Below are 16008 nucleotides of genomic sequence, written 5' to 3'. Positions count from 1 at the left end.
GCCAGTCGGGTGTCTGGTGTGCCCCCTCCGCGTGGCCCGGGGATAGGGTGGCTGTGCGGGTCTCCCTTTGGTCCGTGTTCATTGCATCGTTGCCACTCCGAACTTACAGATCTGACAAACAGGCTTAGGCCCTGCGATGGGCGCGTTACCTGGCGTGGATACACGCGATGTCCTCGCTGCCTTTGACGGGCGCTCCGGAGGCTGCCGTTCATCGTCCCCTCCGATCTTATAAGTCCAGGCATTGCGATCATTGAGACACTTGTATTTCGCCGGCCCCCGTTCGGGTAAATGCTTACGAGGCCAAGCTCATCATGGCTACTCGCCTTGTCGATTTTGTCGTACAGATCCTGTTTCCATTTGGGTACAGGCACGGCGCTTTCAACCGTTTGATTCATGTCTCTCGTTTGCAATATGGGCTGCAAAGAGGTACCAAGGCTTGTCCTGTCTTGTTTCTGCTCATATTGCCTGGTCGCAGGAGTTTGAATTCCTGGAAGGGGTCGTTGAACAGTCTGTCCTTGACTTTCGCGGGCGCTGCCTTGCGGATCCTGCCGGGAAGCACCCGAGGGACCGTTGCTATCCGTCGGGTAATTCCGACGGCGTCCAGCGCGTCTGCCGCGGGTACGAGGCCGTCTGTGGTCCTGTGAATAGTCACGTCGTCCTTGATTGCGTGTCATCGTGTTGACGGCCGAGAGGTTTCGCGGGTTTTACCTAAAACTCGCAAAATCGTTCTAGTCAGTAAAACAGCCCGAGGAAATTGGCCTGGCAACTTATCAACGAAGAAGAGGGGGTTGGATGAGGTAGAGAAATGTGAGTGATGTGCGCCCTCGTTTGTTGTGGTGCGAGATGGATGCAGGTGGTGATGGTTGGTTTGGGTACAAGCAAGTAAGCAAAATGGAAAAGCAGGTGATTTTCAGCCAACTTGATAAGCTGCCTGAGGGGCTTAGGTACCAACCTACCAGCATCCAAATCAATAAAAAGTCAGGCCTTAACTAAGAAACTGATTGGGCTGGCTACCCGGCGGAACAAAATTTGATACTGATCCTTCTGAGGAAGGTTGCCTCCATACTTGGCCTGACACACATGCACGCAGTCGACCTCAGTATCTATCACCTCAAGGGCACTTACTTTTCGTATCATGCCGTCCTCCTTCAGCAGCCCTTCCAGTACTTCAACTTGGGCCACTTAAATTGACAGGCCACGGATGAGAGCCCAAATAGCACCTTGAAACGGCTCAGAACCCTGGACGGGTGCGTGGCTCTTCTGTACATCTACTCCTTCCAGCGGGCACGTGGTCCTAGTGGCTAACCTCCCTTTGGCTTGGGAATCTCCCCTAACCTCTGTGACCTTCACGCTTCACTGGCTGTGATTTGCCACCAATTATGCAGATTCAGATGGATTTAAATAGCAAAGTAGTAGAACATCAACTTCAAGCAAATATTGCTTAACTGTAAGTCATATTAGTCTCAAGTGGGCCCTCGATGGATGGTTATACGAACGAGCGACATGGGTATGGCATACGAATACTACTGTTGAGGTACAACGGTCGAGCAATGCGTCCCTGGTCGTAAACTTAACGGGCCGAAGGTGCCACGAACATGACCATATGACAAGACGCCATCCCAAGTCTTGACGTTGTCAGGCATTGCATTGATGTCCGCGTCCGAATCAGCTACATCCTGCGGAGCGCCTTTATCGGCGCCTGTGGTGGCAGGACAAGAGCCCGACTCAGGGCTACTAGGTTGAGCATTACAAGGGGACACGAGACCTATCGTCGCTTGGGCTTCGACGCCATTGCAGCAGGTTCCAAAACATACGATGCAAAGGCTAACAGTTTGACCAAACGATGATGCATTGTGAGTGCTGGCGTGAAAGGAAAATACGGAGTGCAGGTTGAGACACAAGTCAAGGTGTCCAGGTGCATCTACACCCAATTCATCAGATACCTCTCAACTGCTTCTCACCTTATACGCCCCTACCGGTTAGTGACCAGCCCCGCTATATTGACTATCGTATCAGGTTCAACATCCTCATCTTGAGCCAAGGCCATACGAGGCTGCTACATAAGCGGCGTAAACATACCTACACCCAGCCAGTCAATATAGAAGCAAACTCACCGGCCCGTTGGAAGCCAAGCTGAGTGGCTGACAACGGAATAAATTCATGTTTTCCCCAGCCACTCCAACATAGTAACCGCTTATTCCGCATCGGTGCGACGTAAACCACACACTACTGTCCAGTCACCTGAAATGACCTTATTATTAGACTTGCATAACGGCTTGGTCGTTCTAACTTTCGTACTAAGTAACTTTGTCATAACACCCTGCGTCCAGGAGGCTGGGCATCGATTCATCAACACAAAAGAGAAACTAGAGCGTCCTACACCTAGATCCATGCTAAAATAATGGAAGTGGCTGATAGCCGAGCTCGTATGTTTCAAAGCGAAAACAAGCCCAACCTCTTGGCTACGACGTATCCAAAATATAAAGCCTTGGTATTACCACTCGGTATGCCCGCCATGTTCCCCGTGATGAGCCCCAAAGACCAGTCCATCCAGGGCAGCGCAATCACCATCACCGCTAAGACAATGTAGACGAAGACACCAAAGATGAACTTTGTGTTGGCCGCCAGGGCGCAGCAGGGCCAAAAAATAAGTATCAGAGGCAGCATCAAGAACCCCGCGAACACGGAGGTCAGGATGAACAGCGGCCCGTATCGATGGTCTATCGCCGCGGCCATGTAGTGCGGTAGTGAGATCATGGTGGTGCCGGCGACGCCCGCGAATGATCCTAAGATCCACAGGAGGGCGGGCCAGATCAAGATGCGCTTGGTACCAGGTAAGAAGACCTGGAGTTGTCAAGGTCAGGATCCACCCTACCCGCAGCTGGAGGAACAAGGACTTGACTTACCCTCGTCTTTACCTCCGCTTTTGTCTCCGTACATACTAACAATATGTTCGACATCCACGACCTGATCGTGGATCGAGCACATGATCATGGGCAGGACCGATACGCAGATGGACGTGGTGAGCATCCACACACCCAGCGTGGCGAACGGCCACGACTTCCAGCACCGGCTGATCGAGATGGACGTCAAGACTATGGTGATGGCCAGCTGGACGGAGCCGAGGATCAGGTCGAAGCGCCGGTGACTTAACCGCTTCCACGGTCTCAGCGGCTGGCGGCCCAGGACGAGCATCACCGCCGTGTAGTAGGTCAGCATATGCGAGGCAAAACCGATGCCGCCGAAGGGTAGGGCGTAGCAGGCCGCTTCTTCGATGGTAATGGCCTGGAGCTTGGCCGCGGAAGCCGTATAGTTGGACGGAGTTGTATTGTTGGACATGTTGACGAGTTGGTTTCACTTTAAAACAAGACTACGGCGGCGTGCGTATTAAAGTCAGTAAGCTTTGAAGACCAAACTCTTCTCATTTCGATAGGACTTATAGAAACAGTAAGAATAGAAGATGAAATCCAGGATTCTGGAGTAGAATCTGGCGAGGGGCTGCCCGTCAGGGGTCACCCACGGCAAGTCCCGGCTTCTGGCGCAGGGCTGAGGCTAGGGGTCTGCCACTATGCTTGGCGGGCGTTCTCCTTTGAAATGTGTGATACTCCTGGCACGTGTCTTATTGGCCACGTTCATCATGATGGAAGTGCCGACCTGAGAAATGTGGCGCCCTAGCTGAGCGTGGCTCTCAATCCTTTGGCCAGTGGCCGAGGAGAGGTAGGTCGAGACTCCCTAGATTGGTAAAAGCATACAAGTGATCACACTATGTCACCCCTGTATCCCTTGCGAGGCTCATTGTCGAAGAAACTACTTGCCTGTGAGCTCCTAACGGCACCCTACCGATGTGTAAACCGCATAGAGCCACTTCAGATGCTTGGAAGTGAACTGAGAAATGGCCGCAAGCACCATCTCATCTAATTCGAATCTCGTGATCTGTTCAGTAAAGAGGGATTTCAGTGGCAACATCAGTTGACGAAAAACAAGGCTGTGAGACTCACCGCACCCCGATACTGTTGTGATTCGCACAAGGGAAGGGTGACAGAGTGGCACGAGATAACTTAAGACTTACGTTTCGATCAGATGCTACTCGCTCATCGTTATTACAAATTACTAAAACATTAAATCATACATTTGAATAGAACCTCCAAGTTCCTCAAGTCATTCCACTCAGACGCCTGTCCGCTTCCAACATTTGCTCGGCATGCCACACTCGATGTCGTTTCATACTGTCCTCGGCCAGGTGTATCCTCTTCTCCGCCTCCTCCATCTGCTCCTTGTGCCAAACCCGGTGCTTCACGATCGCATCTTCCGCCATGTTGAGCCGCTGGTCGGCCTCGTCCATCTGCTCCTTGTGCCAGACGCGGTGTTTCGTCATACTGTCGTCCGCCGAGTTCAGACGCTCGTCCGCTTCTTTCATCTGTTGCGCGTGCCAGATCCGGTGGTTCTCGATGGCCGTGTCGGCTTGATTGAGCCGCTCGTCGGCTTCCTTCATCTGCTCCGCGTGCCAGATGCGGTGGCTCTTGATGCTATCATCGGCCGCGGCTAGTCGTTCATCCGCTTCTTTGATGGCGCGGACATGGAACTCGCGGTGTTTGATCATGCTGTCGTCCTTCATGGCGAGCCTCTCGTCCGCCTCCTGCATGGCCTGCGCATGGAATTTCCTGTGTTCTTGAATGCTCTCCTCTGCCGCTGCCAGCCTCTCGTCGGCCTCCTTTATGGCTCGCTTGTGGAACTCGCGATGCTTGATCATACTGTCGTCAGACATGGCTAATCGCTCATCGGCCTCCTCCATCGCCTTGACGTGGAACTTGCGGTGCTCCTGGATACTATCCTCCGCAGCCGCGAGCCTCTCATCCGCCTCCTTCATCGCGCGCGCGTGGAACTCGCGATGCTTAATCATGCTATCGTCCGCCATCGCAAGCCGCCCGTCCGCCTCCTTCATCGCCTCGGCGTGAAACACGCGGTGCGCCTCGATGGAGCTCTGGGCCTCGCCGAGGCGCATGTCGGCCTCCTGCATCGCGCGCATGTGGAAGAGGCGGTGCTTCTCCATGCTCTTGTCGGCCTCGCTCATCTTCCGGTCGTGGTCCACGGCCCGCAGTCGCGACTCGCACTCCTCCATGGCGCGCTGGTGCTCCGCGTGCAGCCACCGGAGGCGCTTGTCGTTCTCCGTCTGCCCGACGTCCCAGCCGTCCGGCTCCACGAAGGTCTTGGACTTGAGACGCTTCGCCATGTCGGGCGGCGGTGGGAAGGTGCTGGGGGCGTCCATTGCTTGCTTGGTGTCGCGGGCGACCGCAGCGGTGCGGTGGTGGGGTATTAGGGAGAGGCTAAGTAGCGAATTCGGAGACCGTTATTCAGTAAGTAGGTGGCTTTGGGATAGAAGTTTCAATCAAAAGGGGTCAAATTCTACGGGTTTTTCGGTAGTTGAGATCGAGGTGTAGTGAGCGCGAGCGTTGGCAGGCCGGGTGGGTGTTAATAATGACGGGGGTGGCATGACGTCACGGTTGGCGTGCAAAATACTTGTTTCTTGGGCAAAGTCAAAACACCAAAGCTAAAATTGCATGCACCACTCATCCATCATACGATGGCCTCAATGACGCTCGAAGGGTAACTTTGGAAAGATTCATCCATAAGTCAATGCCACAATTCAGTTACCGGAGAATAATTGCTTGAGGCATGCCTGTTAGAAAGGATCTCAGCGTCAATTGAAGACACATTGATGAATTTAGTTAGAGATGAATTGACTACGCAGTTGTCTGAATTCGGGCGTGAGGAACTTAGCAAATACAGGTAATTTACCACATCAAAGAACGACTGGTCTGCCTGTGAAGTCGAGCTAGCCATTAGATTGGGTATCTCCGGTCCCCCCTGAGTGGCACTTTATATTCTCCTTGACAGAAGTTGTCTTCATGGCAATCTTCTAGCCCAAACACTTTGCTATCTTCCGGGCGGCATTTCAGGCCGATGTTAAAGAACAATTTGTCCAGTTGCTGCTGTGTATACACCTAGACCTAATCCACCATTACCGCCAGCCGGTCACTTGATCAGTCAAGTCTCCAAGCAAACCCCCAAATCCAGTCTCAGAGAAAGTAGACTGCATCAATCCACTCTCGGATGTCTTCCGGCATTTGGTCATCATGTCTATCGATGTCCTCCATACGATCGTGAACCCCGAAACACGTGCCACCCCGTTCGATGAAAATGCGCGCAATGTTGTAATGGCCAGAGGTCAGCGCTCGGAAGAGGAAGCTGTGATGCAGTTTATCACCTTCACCTGCGACTCTTCGGTGAAGGTGTCTGAAAGACCTTTTGTATTTACCACTCACGGGCTCACTAGTGGCTCCATTATTGACAAGAACCTTCATGAATGGGATCATGTCGGGTTGGTCGCGATACCATAGATCGCTTGTAGCAATCTCATAAGGACCCTCGAGTGGGTGAAAGCCATCCCCCTTATCCAGGACAGCGCCATGCTCCAGCAGTAATTCCAGTTTGTGTAAGGCTGCACAGGAACCATCAGCTCTTATAGTCTCGAAATCTCCAAGACGAGCGGGTGTTGTTGAGATTTCTTTCAGATAGAAGTTGACCAATGATTCCTCATCATCGGAACTTTGCACTTGAGCACCCCTTTCCAATTGCATAGTTGGCTTGCCGTTTCCAATCAATACTGGTGTGAGGCGTGATACCTCCGGCATAATGAGCTCCCGTTTGAGCCGTCCCGTGTCGATTTCACCTATCAAAGGCACTGGGGGCGGCCCCTACTGTACTGTGCCAACCGCCTCCAAGCTTCACTCGTAGCCGCTGAAACCGAGTCTCTCTGCTTCGCTATTTCTGCACGATGTCGGCTTGAGATGCATTGTGACGTCGAGTGATGAACCTCATAGTGAACTACAGCATTACCTCACTCATCCTATCCTGTTCCACATCGAAGCAGCCATGATTGGTTGCACTGTATTGCCTTCGGTGATTTGTCTAAGCCCTTCCTGAAGCTTTAGGAATGGTTTGAACAAGCCAGACCTGTCGTTTTATCATCCAACACTGCTCATGCGACCTAGTAAATGCTTTGCAATTCAACGAGTTGAAGAAGCACTCGACCAACGCTACACTTGGGACTCGAGGAACGAGCAGTAGGATAATAAAATTGCAGTTTCAATAACGGCGTTTACTCCTTGGTTTCCACTGGCACAGCCGCTGTAGACTGAGCAATTCACAACTCGAGCCCTTGTCGTTCAGCATCGTATCTTCCGCTGCAAAGCGACTTGTCCACCGAATACAGCAGTTTGTTTTACTGCCCTGCCCCTTTCTTCGTAAATTTCCACGCATTGATTGCACTTGCGATGGCTTGCCCCAAAGCCGTGTCCAGTCTGTCACCTCTCATTTTTCGTGTTGTGGAACCTACTAGTAAGAACCGCCAATCACCTCCAGAAGAAGAGGTCTCATCCATCTCTCGAATATACTTTCGGTACGATAGGTGACGGCTCTTGACTGACATCTAGGTGCCCTATGGCGACGAATAGCAGAACTGTCGCAGCGCGTGAACGGCTGGAAGTTCCGGTTATTGCGGTGGGAATTTGAAATCTTCTAGAGCTGGCAGGACTTGTTGCATACGTTAAAGACAATATTGCTGGTGGCTCATAATTGGAGGTACGCTTGGTATAGTTGGTCCAGACTTGGCTGAAAGGCAAGACCCCAGCACGCAGGCAGCGCAAACAATTTCAACGCCCAATATTTAGTGAGAAGAGCTTCACTTCCTGTCTGCAAGCAGGACACCTTCAAAGGTTTTCGTCCAAGTTCAGCACCAAATAGCAGTTCATCCTGTGCGTGAATCTACTGCAGATACCTGGGTACTCCAATCCTATTTTCGTTCGGCTCTGGCCCTTTGGGAGAGGCGACCCGTTGCTTGACTCCCGCAGTTGATGTCACGTTTGGCTCTCTGCATCTTGAGGTCCATTACCTAGCGGTCTCCCTGCTTTGTTATTCACAGTACTTATACAATCGACGATATCCTGCTTAAATTTGGCTCTTTGGATGGAAGAGAAGATGGCATTACATTCTCAAATTCTTATTATAGATTTGTTTAAATCGAGTCTGCTTTTCTTTTTCTACTATGTTTTCTTGCCTTTAAAATTACCTATTAGTGACGATTTATTACTTACGCACGATAATATCTTAGTCGGTTTTATTTAAGGCTACCTTATAGTATTTGCTTAAACAGTGCTAGAGTTAAATAAAAATATAATTCTTAAAGCTCGTAATATTATAAAAACATTAAGGTATTTACGAAACCCTTAAAGTTACCTCTATAAGGATTCTTTACGAAAAGCTCTCTATGCTATCTTTACGGCAGGTATATAAAATTACGTATACGTTATAAAGTAGTATAAATTAATAGTCTTGTTTAAATTATAAGAATACGGTAATATCTATTTATATTAAAATATAGAATACTGGCTATATCGTTCGAAAAGCGAAAAACGGTGTAATATTCGAAATGTTTAAACTTAATCTTAATAACGCTTTTATAATAGGAACTCGCGGCCGTTTAGTTAAAATGTTTTTAGCTTTCTCTGTTTAAGTTAATAGTAAAGTCCTCGTTAATTTAGAATTTTAATCGTTTATTATAAATATAATAGCTATAATAAACTATTAAAGAGCGCTCGATATAACCCTTAAGGTTAAAAAAGCCGATTAATCGCACGACGAAAAGCGTAATATTATTAGCCTTAAAGCCGTAACCGAGCTTTTAGTTAATATTTTACTTTTTCGAGAATAAAGTATCTATATAAAGTATACGGAAATATACCCGCGAAAAAGTCTTTTACGAAATAAGTAAGCTTTCTTGGAAACGAAGCCTTATTTAATTACTTATCCGCGTTACTTTATAGTTTAGTTTTTAATAGGCGGGTTTATCGGGTAGTACGGTCTATAAAACGTTTATGCTTTATTTCCTATTTTATATCTTAGAAGTATCCTAAGCGTAGTCTTTAAATAGCGACACTTTATATACTATATTAGCTAAGATTACTCGTCGCCTAATAAACCTAAGAGACTCTAAGAGTGGCGCGTGAGTAAAGCTAATTCGTAAAGTAATATATTAAACTTTAAAGACATTAAACGATTAATAAGCCTTAATTTATAAAGCCGCCGAAGCTTTTATTAACCTTTCGAAACTCTTAACTCTTAGTTAAAATCGAAATATATATTTAAACCTCTTAAATTTAAACGAGTTTTTATCCTTAATTAATTAACGGGAAAAGCTATTAATTAATAGAAATTTCCTTTTTAACTCTCGAGTTTAATCTTTACCTAAGTCCGTTTTACCCCGTATATATTATTTTAATAATTACGAACCATTCCAGCTTATCGAAATCGAAAAATAAGTAGCAGTAAATATAGATCGTTAAATTTAAGCTAATATAAACGAATTATAAACGTGCGAAAACTTAGTAAATCTCTTTTTTAAATACTATAATATAATCCACGGTTTAATTAAATACACGGTTTAATTAAACACTTTCTAAGGCCTTATATAACGAAATATAAATTAATTCTACTATAACGCATTTAATATATTAAAATTAATCGGAATCCTCTTTTCTAGATATTTTTATATTATTTTAATAGATACGCGTATTATACCCGGGCTCTCCGTAGATTTTATAGCGTCGCGGGCGCGTTTTAAGCTTTCTTATATAACTATTATTTCGGCACGATTTATCTTATAATTATTTATTAATATCTTTTTAAAACTATAAGTTTTTTTTAGTTTATATACGAAATAATTCTCTATTTTATAGCCGTTTTCTTTCGTATAGCGGCGCTAATTAAATATTTTATTTACTTTTCGTAATATAATTATTTTACCCTTTAAAAAAACGAGCCGGTACATTATTTACATTATATTTTTCGTAATATAATTAAGTCCAATTAAAATCGACGTCGAAAAGCTATTTTAATGCCGTATAATACGGTTTCGAACGTATTCGGTTTAAAATTAAGCCTTAATCAGGTTATTTAAAGTTTTTAATTTTTAAAAAATAAATAAGCCGAAAAATATCCCCGGAGGTATTAAAGTACATAGTTTTATATTTAATTATAAAATAATATATTTCGAATCGTACGAAACGAGTCCGATTTCTCGAAAGCCTCTTTATATATTCGAAACGGTAAAAATCGCTTAGAACGCTTTTAAAAACGCTAATAAAAAGTCTTTTTTAAAATATAAATAATATACGCCCGTATAAAACCTTTAGTTTTTTTCCGTACGCTTTTTTTAATATATAAAAATAGCCGATATTAAAAAGTTAAAGTTTATACGACGAATAAAAAAGTATATAAAGTATAATAATTAAGTTTTTTTTATAATAAAACTCGAAAACTATTAAATAATAACTTTTATAACCGTTAAAAATTAATAAGCGGTAAGTACTTTTCGTATAAAACTTTATATATTTATTAAAATATTAAATTTAATCTTCGCTTTTTTTATTTATAGTTTAACTATTTTTAATAATTATAATTATTTAGGTTTTTAATAATAAACTGTTTTCGTACTAAGAAAAAGGTACGTTTTCCCGGTAAAAATAATATACGAAAAAATAACGTAACTATATAATTTAACGCTTTATATTATTATAACCTATTCCCGGTTTCCTTACTATATTACCCTAAGCTTTTCGCGTTAATCGAAAATGGTTACGATTATTTCGAACGAGATTTAATTTATAAAAAACCCGGTTTCATTAAAATTATATATATCCTTTTTTTAAATTTTATACTTATTAATTTTATTCCGTATAAAAGTAAATTACGCGTAATACGCGTCGGGATTTTCGTAAAAAATTCTTTAATAATCGATTTTTTAATTAAAACGCGTCCGAAAATCTAGTTATTATCGTATAAAATTAAAAGCTTAATTAACGCCGACGCGTCCCGCATTACGTAAATTAAATAATCGATTCGCTATATTTTTAATATTACTTATTCGAGGCGGAAATAATCGCGAATTTAAATTAATTATATATTATACGATTAATTACTTTTTAAAATTCGTAAACTTTTACATTAACGATTACGTATTTCGTCGTAAAATATTACCGCGACGCCGATAACGTAAAATTATATAGGGGATATTATATATTCGCGTTACGGTTTATACGCGTAATTTAAAGTTTTTTTAAAACGCTTAAAGCGTTAATTATATATCGTTTTTTTTTATTAATTTATTATTATAAATAATAAAAGTATAAAGTATAAAATATAAGTTATACGGAATTAAAAGAAAGTGTTTAATTAAACCGTGTATTTAATTAAACCGTGGATTACGTTATTAATAAGCTATTATTTAATAGTTTCTTCGCTATTAAGATTTTATTAAAAGGCTCGTTTATTATTACTTATATAAGTTTATAAAAAATAAATGCACTGCTCGTTTATTATTATTATACCGATTATAGTTATTTACGTTAAATACTACTTTAAGTATATAATAACCTTTAAATAAAGCATCTTAGCACTTAATAACGGTTACCTTAGTTATATTTTATACACTAGTAAGTGCGTATTAATAAAGAGGATATAAAAATATATTTAATATATTTTACTTAGTAATATTTTCTCTTTTAGCCTTTAATAAATATAAGTTTATCTTTATCTCTTTATTTTTCCTCGCGCACTCTATCTTAATATATTATGAAAACTAACACTAAAAATATAAATAAAATAGTAATCACCGATATATTATTAGCTTAGCTTTAATCGTTAGCTAATATAAACTCGGCTAGCTTTATAAAGCAGCTGCATTTAAAGGACTAGGATAGCTCTTTCCTTATAAACGTAGCATTTATATTAAACTATGAAAGTTTCGTAACGTCGTAATCTAGCCCCGACTTAGCCGAGACGTTCGGCCCGATAGTTAAGGTACGTAAAACTAATATAATAGGTTATAGTTTATTTATAAATTAAAAGATTACCCGAGGCACCCGCGTACTCTCGAAGAAGCTTATCCTTTAAATATATAACCTTAAATATAAAGTAAAACTTATCGAACGTTTTTATACTAAACTATCTTAGCTATTAAGTAAAAAAATTAAGACCTTTAATTAATTCTATTATAACTCGAAAGCCTTTAAAGAAAAAGATCGAAACGCGATTTTAAAATAATATAATATAAACTCGATCACTAACGCTTATAAGTAAAAGTTTAAAGGTAAAAAGTAATAGGAATTACGTAAAAAAACGTTACGACGCTTCGGTTATTTCTTAATTAACTTTTCGAGTATTTTATTAAACGGTAAAGCTAGCCGCGGCGTTTTCGCCTTTTTTAACCGTATTAATTACTCGTGCGTATTTAACGCGCGGTACGATTAAAATAAAACGATTTAACGCTTTATTGTTTATATTAACCGGGATTTAACGCTGGATAAATAAGTTTTTATTTCGTACTTACCGTTTACTTATAATAACCGGGCTACGCGGGCGGAGTAACTCGAAAAGAGTTAAGGGTTTAAATACGTATACGTAGCTTATAACGACCTAGTTAACGAAATAGCACGGGTGAAAATAAACATACTATAGCTTTTATTAACGAGTTATAAGTAAAAAAATAAGGAAATCCCTAAAATTATATAGTTAAAGCTATTAAAAAATCGGGGGAGAGGTATTATTAATAATAAACTAGCTCGCTAAGCTATTAATATCGAAAGGACTTATTTTTATAAAGCTCGTTAAGATATAAATAATATATAAAGCGATTAATTCCTATTATAATTATCCCTATAATAATAAATTACTTAAATAAAATTAATAAATATAATACGCGATAAATATCGAACCTACTCTTAATTTAACTTATAACTTAACGACTTAAACGAGGCTATCGAATATACGAAAAAAGCTTTAAACATTAAGCATTACTTTATTAACCTTAAAATAAAGTATTTTTAAAAGGGCTTAATTAAATGTTAATATTAGCTAAAGAAAATATAAAGCTTAAAAATAAGCTAAAAAGCTTAAAAAGACGAAAAGAGGATATAAAAAAAAGATTAAACTTTAATTTAAACGAGGTGCTCGAGTTAAACACGCTTAGGTTTAATTAAATAACTCGAAAGTATAATATTAATGTATTTATAATAAAAGGTGCTAGGTTATATAATATATACTTTAAATAATCTTAATATCTCTAAGAATAATTTAAACACGAATTTAAAATATAAAAATTAATATAATCTTACGATTTTTAATATAATTTACTAGCCTTATAATTTAAAAATGCGCAATTATAAATTATATATACTCGAGTAAAAGGTAAAAATATTCACGTAAGAGAAAACCTTAAGGGAGAAAGTAAAGCTATAAATTAATAAGGTAATAAGTTCTTAGAGTAAAATAACGAAACCTCGTTACCGTTAAGCTTACCCCGCTAACTTTTTTAAACACGCCGCCGCCGCCGTTAATATTAAAATATAAATAACTCCCTAACCTAAGTGCGTAATTCCCGACGACTCACCACTTAGCTTAACCGGTGCGAGGTAAGTAATACACTTTAACGATTAATAACACGATTTAGCCTCATCCGGTACATCGCGAAATAGCTACCTACGACGACTACGTAAACGCCTTACGCGGCTCGCTTTCTCACCTCGAAGGCTTCGTCTCGACCCTAGGCACCGGCGTTGCCGACTTCCCGCGCCTCGTGGGCGTTCTTAAGACTGTTTAGGCAAGTATTCCGCCGCCTTTATTACTAGCTTAAAGGGATAAGGTTATTATTAAAAGAATTACCCCACTTTAACTCGAGGGTATAATAATAACTAACCGTTAAAAATCTCTAATTACTCGTTTTATAATATTACGAGCTTATTTTATAACTTACCTTTACCGCCGCTAAAGCTTTTTTACGCGACGAAATCGGCTCGGCTATCTCTATTTTATTTAACCGCGCCGACTTATATATTAACCGTATAAAGCAGCGTATCGAGTTTTTTAACGCGCGCGCCGAGCTATAATAAAGCCGTTTAGTATTAAGCGGTAAGTATAGTTATAACAATAACCCCGAGTTTTTTAACGAATATTATAATAGTAAAGGTAAAAATAAAAAGCGCGGCACGATTAAAATTAATACGGCACAGCTCAGCGAAAAGGCTCGGCTAAAGGCGCGCGTCGTATAATAAAAAGAAAAAGTATTTAAGTATAATATTAAACGGCTAAAACTTTAAGTATTATAAAAAAAGCGGGAGTTAAAGAAGTAAATCGAGTAGTTTTAAAGTAAATAAAGACGAAAAATACTTAAACGAATATTAAATTAAACGAGTAAATAAATAATCACGAAATCGGGCTATAAATAATTATACTTAAAGGAAATAGCTTAAAGTAATCGATTTATATAAATTATTAGTAACGACTCGAGGTTAAAAAGGTTCTACTTATCGGTAAATTAATTCGCTGTAAAAGTCGTCCGTTTAAGAATATTACGAATTTATTAAGTGTAAACTATTATCGGCTGCGCTTTTTTAATTATCGTACCCGGCTATATAAACTTACTCGTTATCCTCTTAAAGTGTTTTAAAATTTAGTTTAAGTAAAGTTATAATCCCCTCGGTCTCGTTAATAACGCTAATAAAAAAAATAACGTTATATTAAATAATAAGGATAAAAGATATTACACTTTTAATTAATAGCTTAATATAAAATAATATTAAGAATTTACCAGCGTTATTAAATATATTTAAAGCAATAAAATATCTTAGTAAATATAACTCGAGCAGCTTATAAAGGCTTAAAAAAGCGGTAATATATTTATATTATTAACGCTGTTAACTTTTTATCGTTATTTAGCTTAAAAATATATACGAATAATATAGTTATAAAGGTTATTAAGTGCGATATTCGAGGCTTTTAAAATATAGTCGAATTAAGTTAAGCTTATATTTAACGCCGAATATATATAATTAATTATATATTATTCACTATTAAATTAAAGATAAGCGTGTTTTTTATAGTGCTTATAAGGGCTTTATTTAAATTATACACGTTTATTAGTTTCGTAATTTCTCTTTCTTAATTATCGCTTTTTTATTTACTCTCTAGTTAATAGTAATAATAACGTGGGGTAAAACTTACTAGTCGAGCAGCGCTATAGCTAGGGCACACTATACATTTAGTCGTCTCAAAGCTGTAATCTTATCCTTATTATAGCTTACGCGTTAAAAATGTAACCCACTCTAGCTGACCCCCCCCTCATTAACCCCTCTTGATTTTTATTAGATAAAAGGGTTTCTCCGAAAGGCTAGTTTTAAGAGAATATAAAAAACCTTAATAAGTCACTTATTATAATAACTTTAGTATACGAAGTTTAAGTTAATACCTTAAAACTTTAATTAAAAAGGGTATAAATAACTAAGAGAAAATCTCTTTTATAAAAATAAACGGAGGAGAATAAATTATTTTAAACTATATAATATTTACTTCGATTTAATACACGTAATATTTAATAATTAAAAGTTTTATATTACTCTTATTAATTTCGAATAAAAAGTATCACGACCTTAATCGAATTTATATAATAACGAATAACGATAATATATAAAAGACTTATTTTAAGTCGCTAAACGACTAGGATACTTAGGGATCCGAGTTTCGAAAAAAGGTTAAAGCTTTCGAAATTTAAGAATATATTAATCTAAAACAAAAGATCGATTAAATATCTCTTTTATAACGATCACTTTTAATCGATTATTCTAAGAGATTAACGTAACCGAATAAACGATTATCTATTAATATCGGCGAAGGTTTAATTTTTAATTAAAACGATTTACTAGTAATATTTATTACCGACTTAATAAATAACAGCTAAATTAGTTTTTAATTCGATTATACTATATACACTTATAAAGTAAAAAAATATAAAGATTATCGGAATAAAATCGAAAGGCTTTTTAATTAAGTATTAAGTACCGTGTTCGATATATATAAAAAAACTTGCTGCGATAAAAACAGCGACCTAAACGGTTAGTA

General features: G+C 39.7%; 4 protein-coding genes across 4 annotated transcripts; 2 read left to right on the top strand and 2 right to left on the bottom strand.

Annotated features, from left to right (window-relative positions):
- Positions 1–2755: 2755 nt before the first annotated feature.
- PG986_011655 (uncharacterized protein) lies at positions 2756–3153 on the top strand (the record flags this gene model as incomplete). The annotated part of the gene is made up of 2 exons (XM_066847877.1): positions 2756–2834; positions 3014–3153. 2 exons carry the CDS (start codon positions 2756–2758, stop codon positions 3151–3153), a joined length of 219 nt encoding a protein of 72 aa, XP_066694573.1.
- Positions 3154–4153: 1000 nt separating this feature from the next.
- On the bottom strand, positions 4154–5266 carry PG986_011654 (uncharacterized protein; the record flags this gene model as incomplete). The annotated part of the gene is made up of 1 exon (XM_066847876.1): positions 4154–5266. One exon carries the CDS (start codon positions 5264–5266, stop codon positions 4154–4156), a length of 1113 nt encoding a protein of 370 aa, XP_066694572.1.
- An 811-nt stretch (positions 5267–6077) lies between these two features.
- On the bottom strand, positions 6078–6692 carry PG986_011653 (uncharacterized protein; the record flags this gene model as incomplete). Its single annotated transcript, XM_066847875.1, has 1 exon — positions 6078–6692. One exon carries the CDS (start codon positions 6690–6692, stop codon positions 6078–6080), a length of 615 nt encoding a protein of 204 aa, XP_066694571.1.
- Positions 6693–13266: 6574 nt separating this feature from the next.
- PG986_011652 (uncharacterized protein) lies at positions 13267–14162 on the top strand (the record flags this gene model as incomplete). Its single annotated transcript, XM_066847874.1, has 4 exons — positions 13267–13295; positions 13512–13519; positions 13590–13708; positions 14028–14162. The coding sequence occupies 4 exons, from the start codon at positions 13267–13269 to the stop codon at positions 14160–14162; spliced, it is 291 nt and encodes a 96-aa protein (XP_066694570.1).
- Between the last annotated feature and the right edge of the window lie 1846 nt (positions 14163–16008).

The sequence above is a fragment of the Apiospora aurea genome (genome assembly GCF_038362705.1).
Source record: "Apiospora aurea strain CBS 24483 chromosome Unknown utg000008l_segment0_segment0, whole genome shotgun sequence".
NCBI classification, from domain to species: domain Eukaryota; kingdom Fungi; phylum Ascomycota; class Sordariomycetes; order Amphisphaeriales; family Apiosporaceae; genus Apiospora; species Apiospora aurea.
The sequence above is the reverse complement of the archived record's forward strand: the minus strand, read 5'-3'. Positions and strand labels throughout refer to the sequence as shown.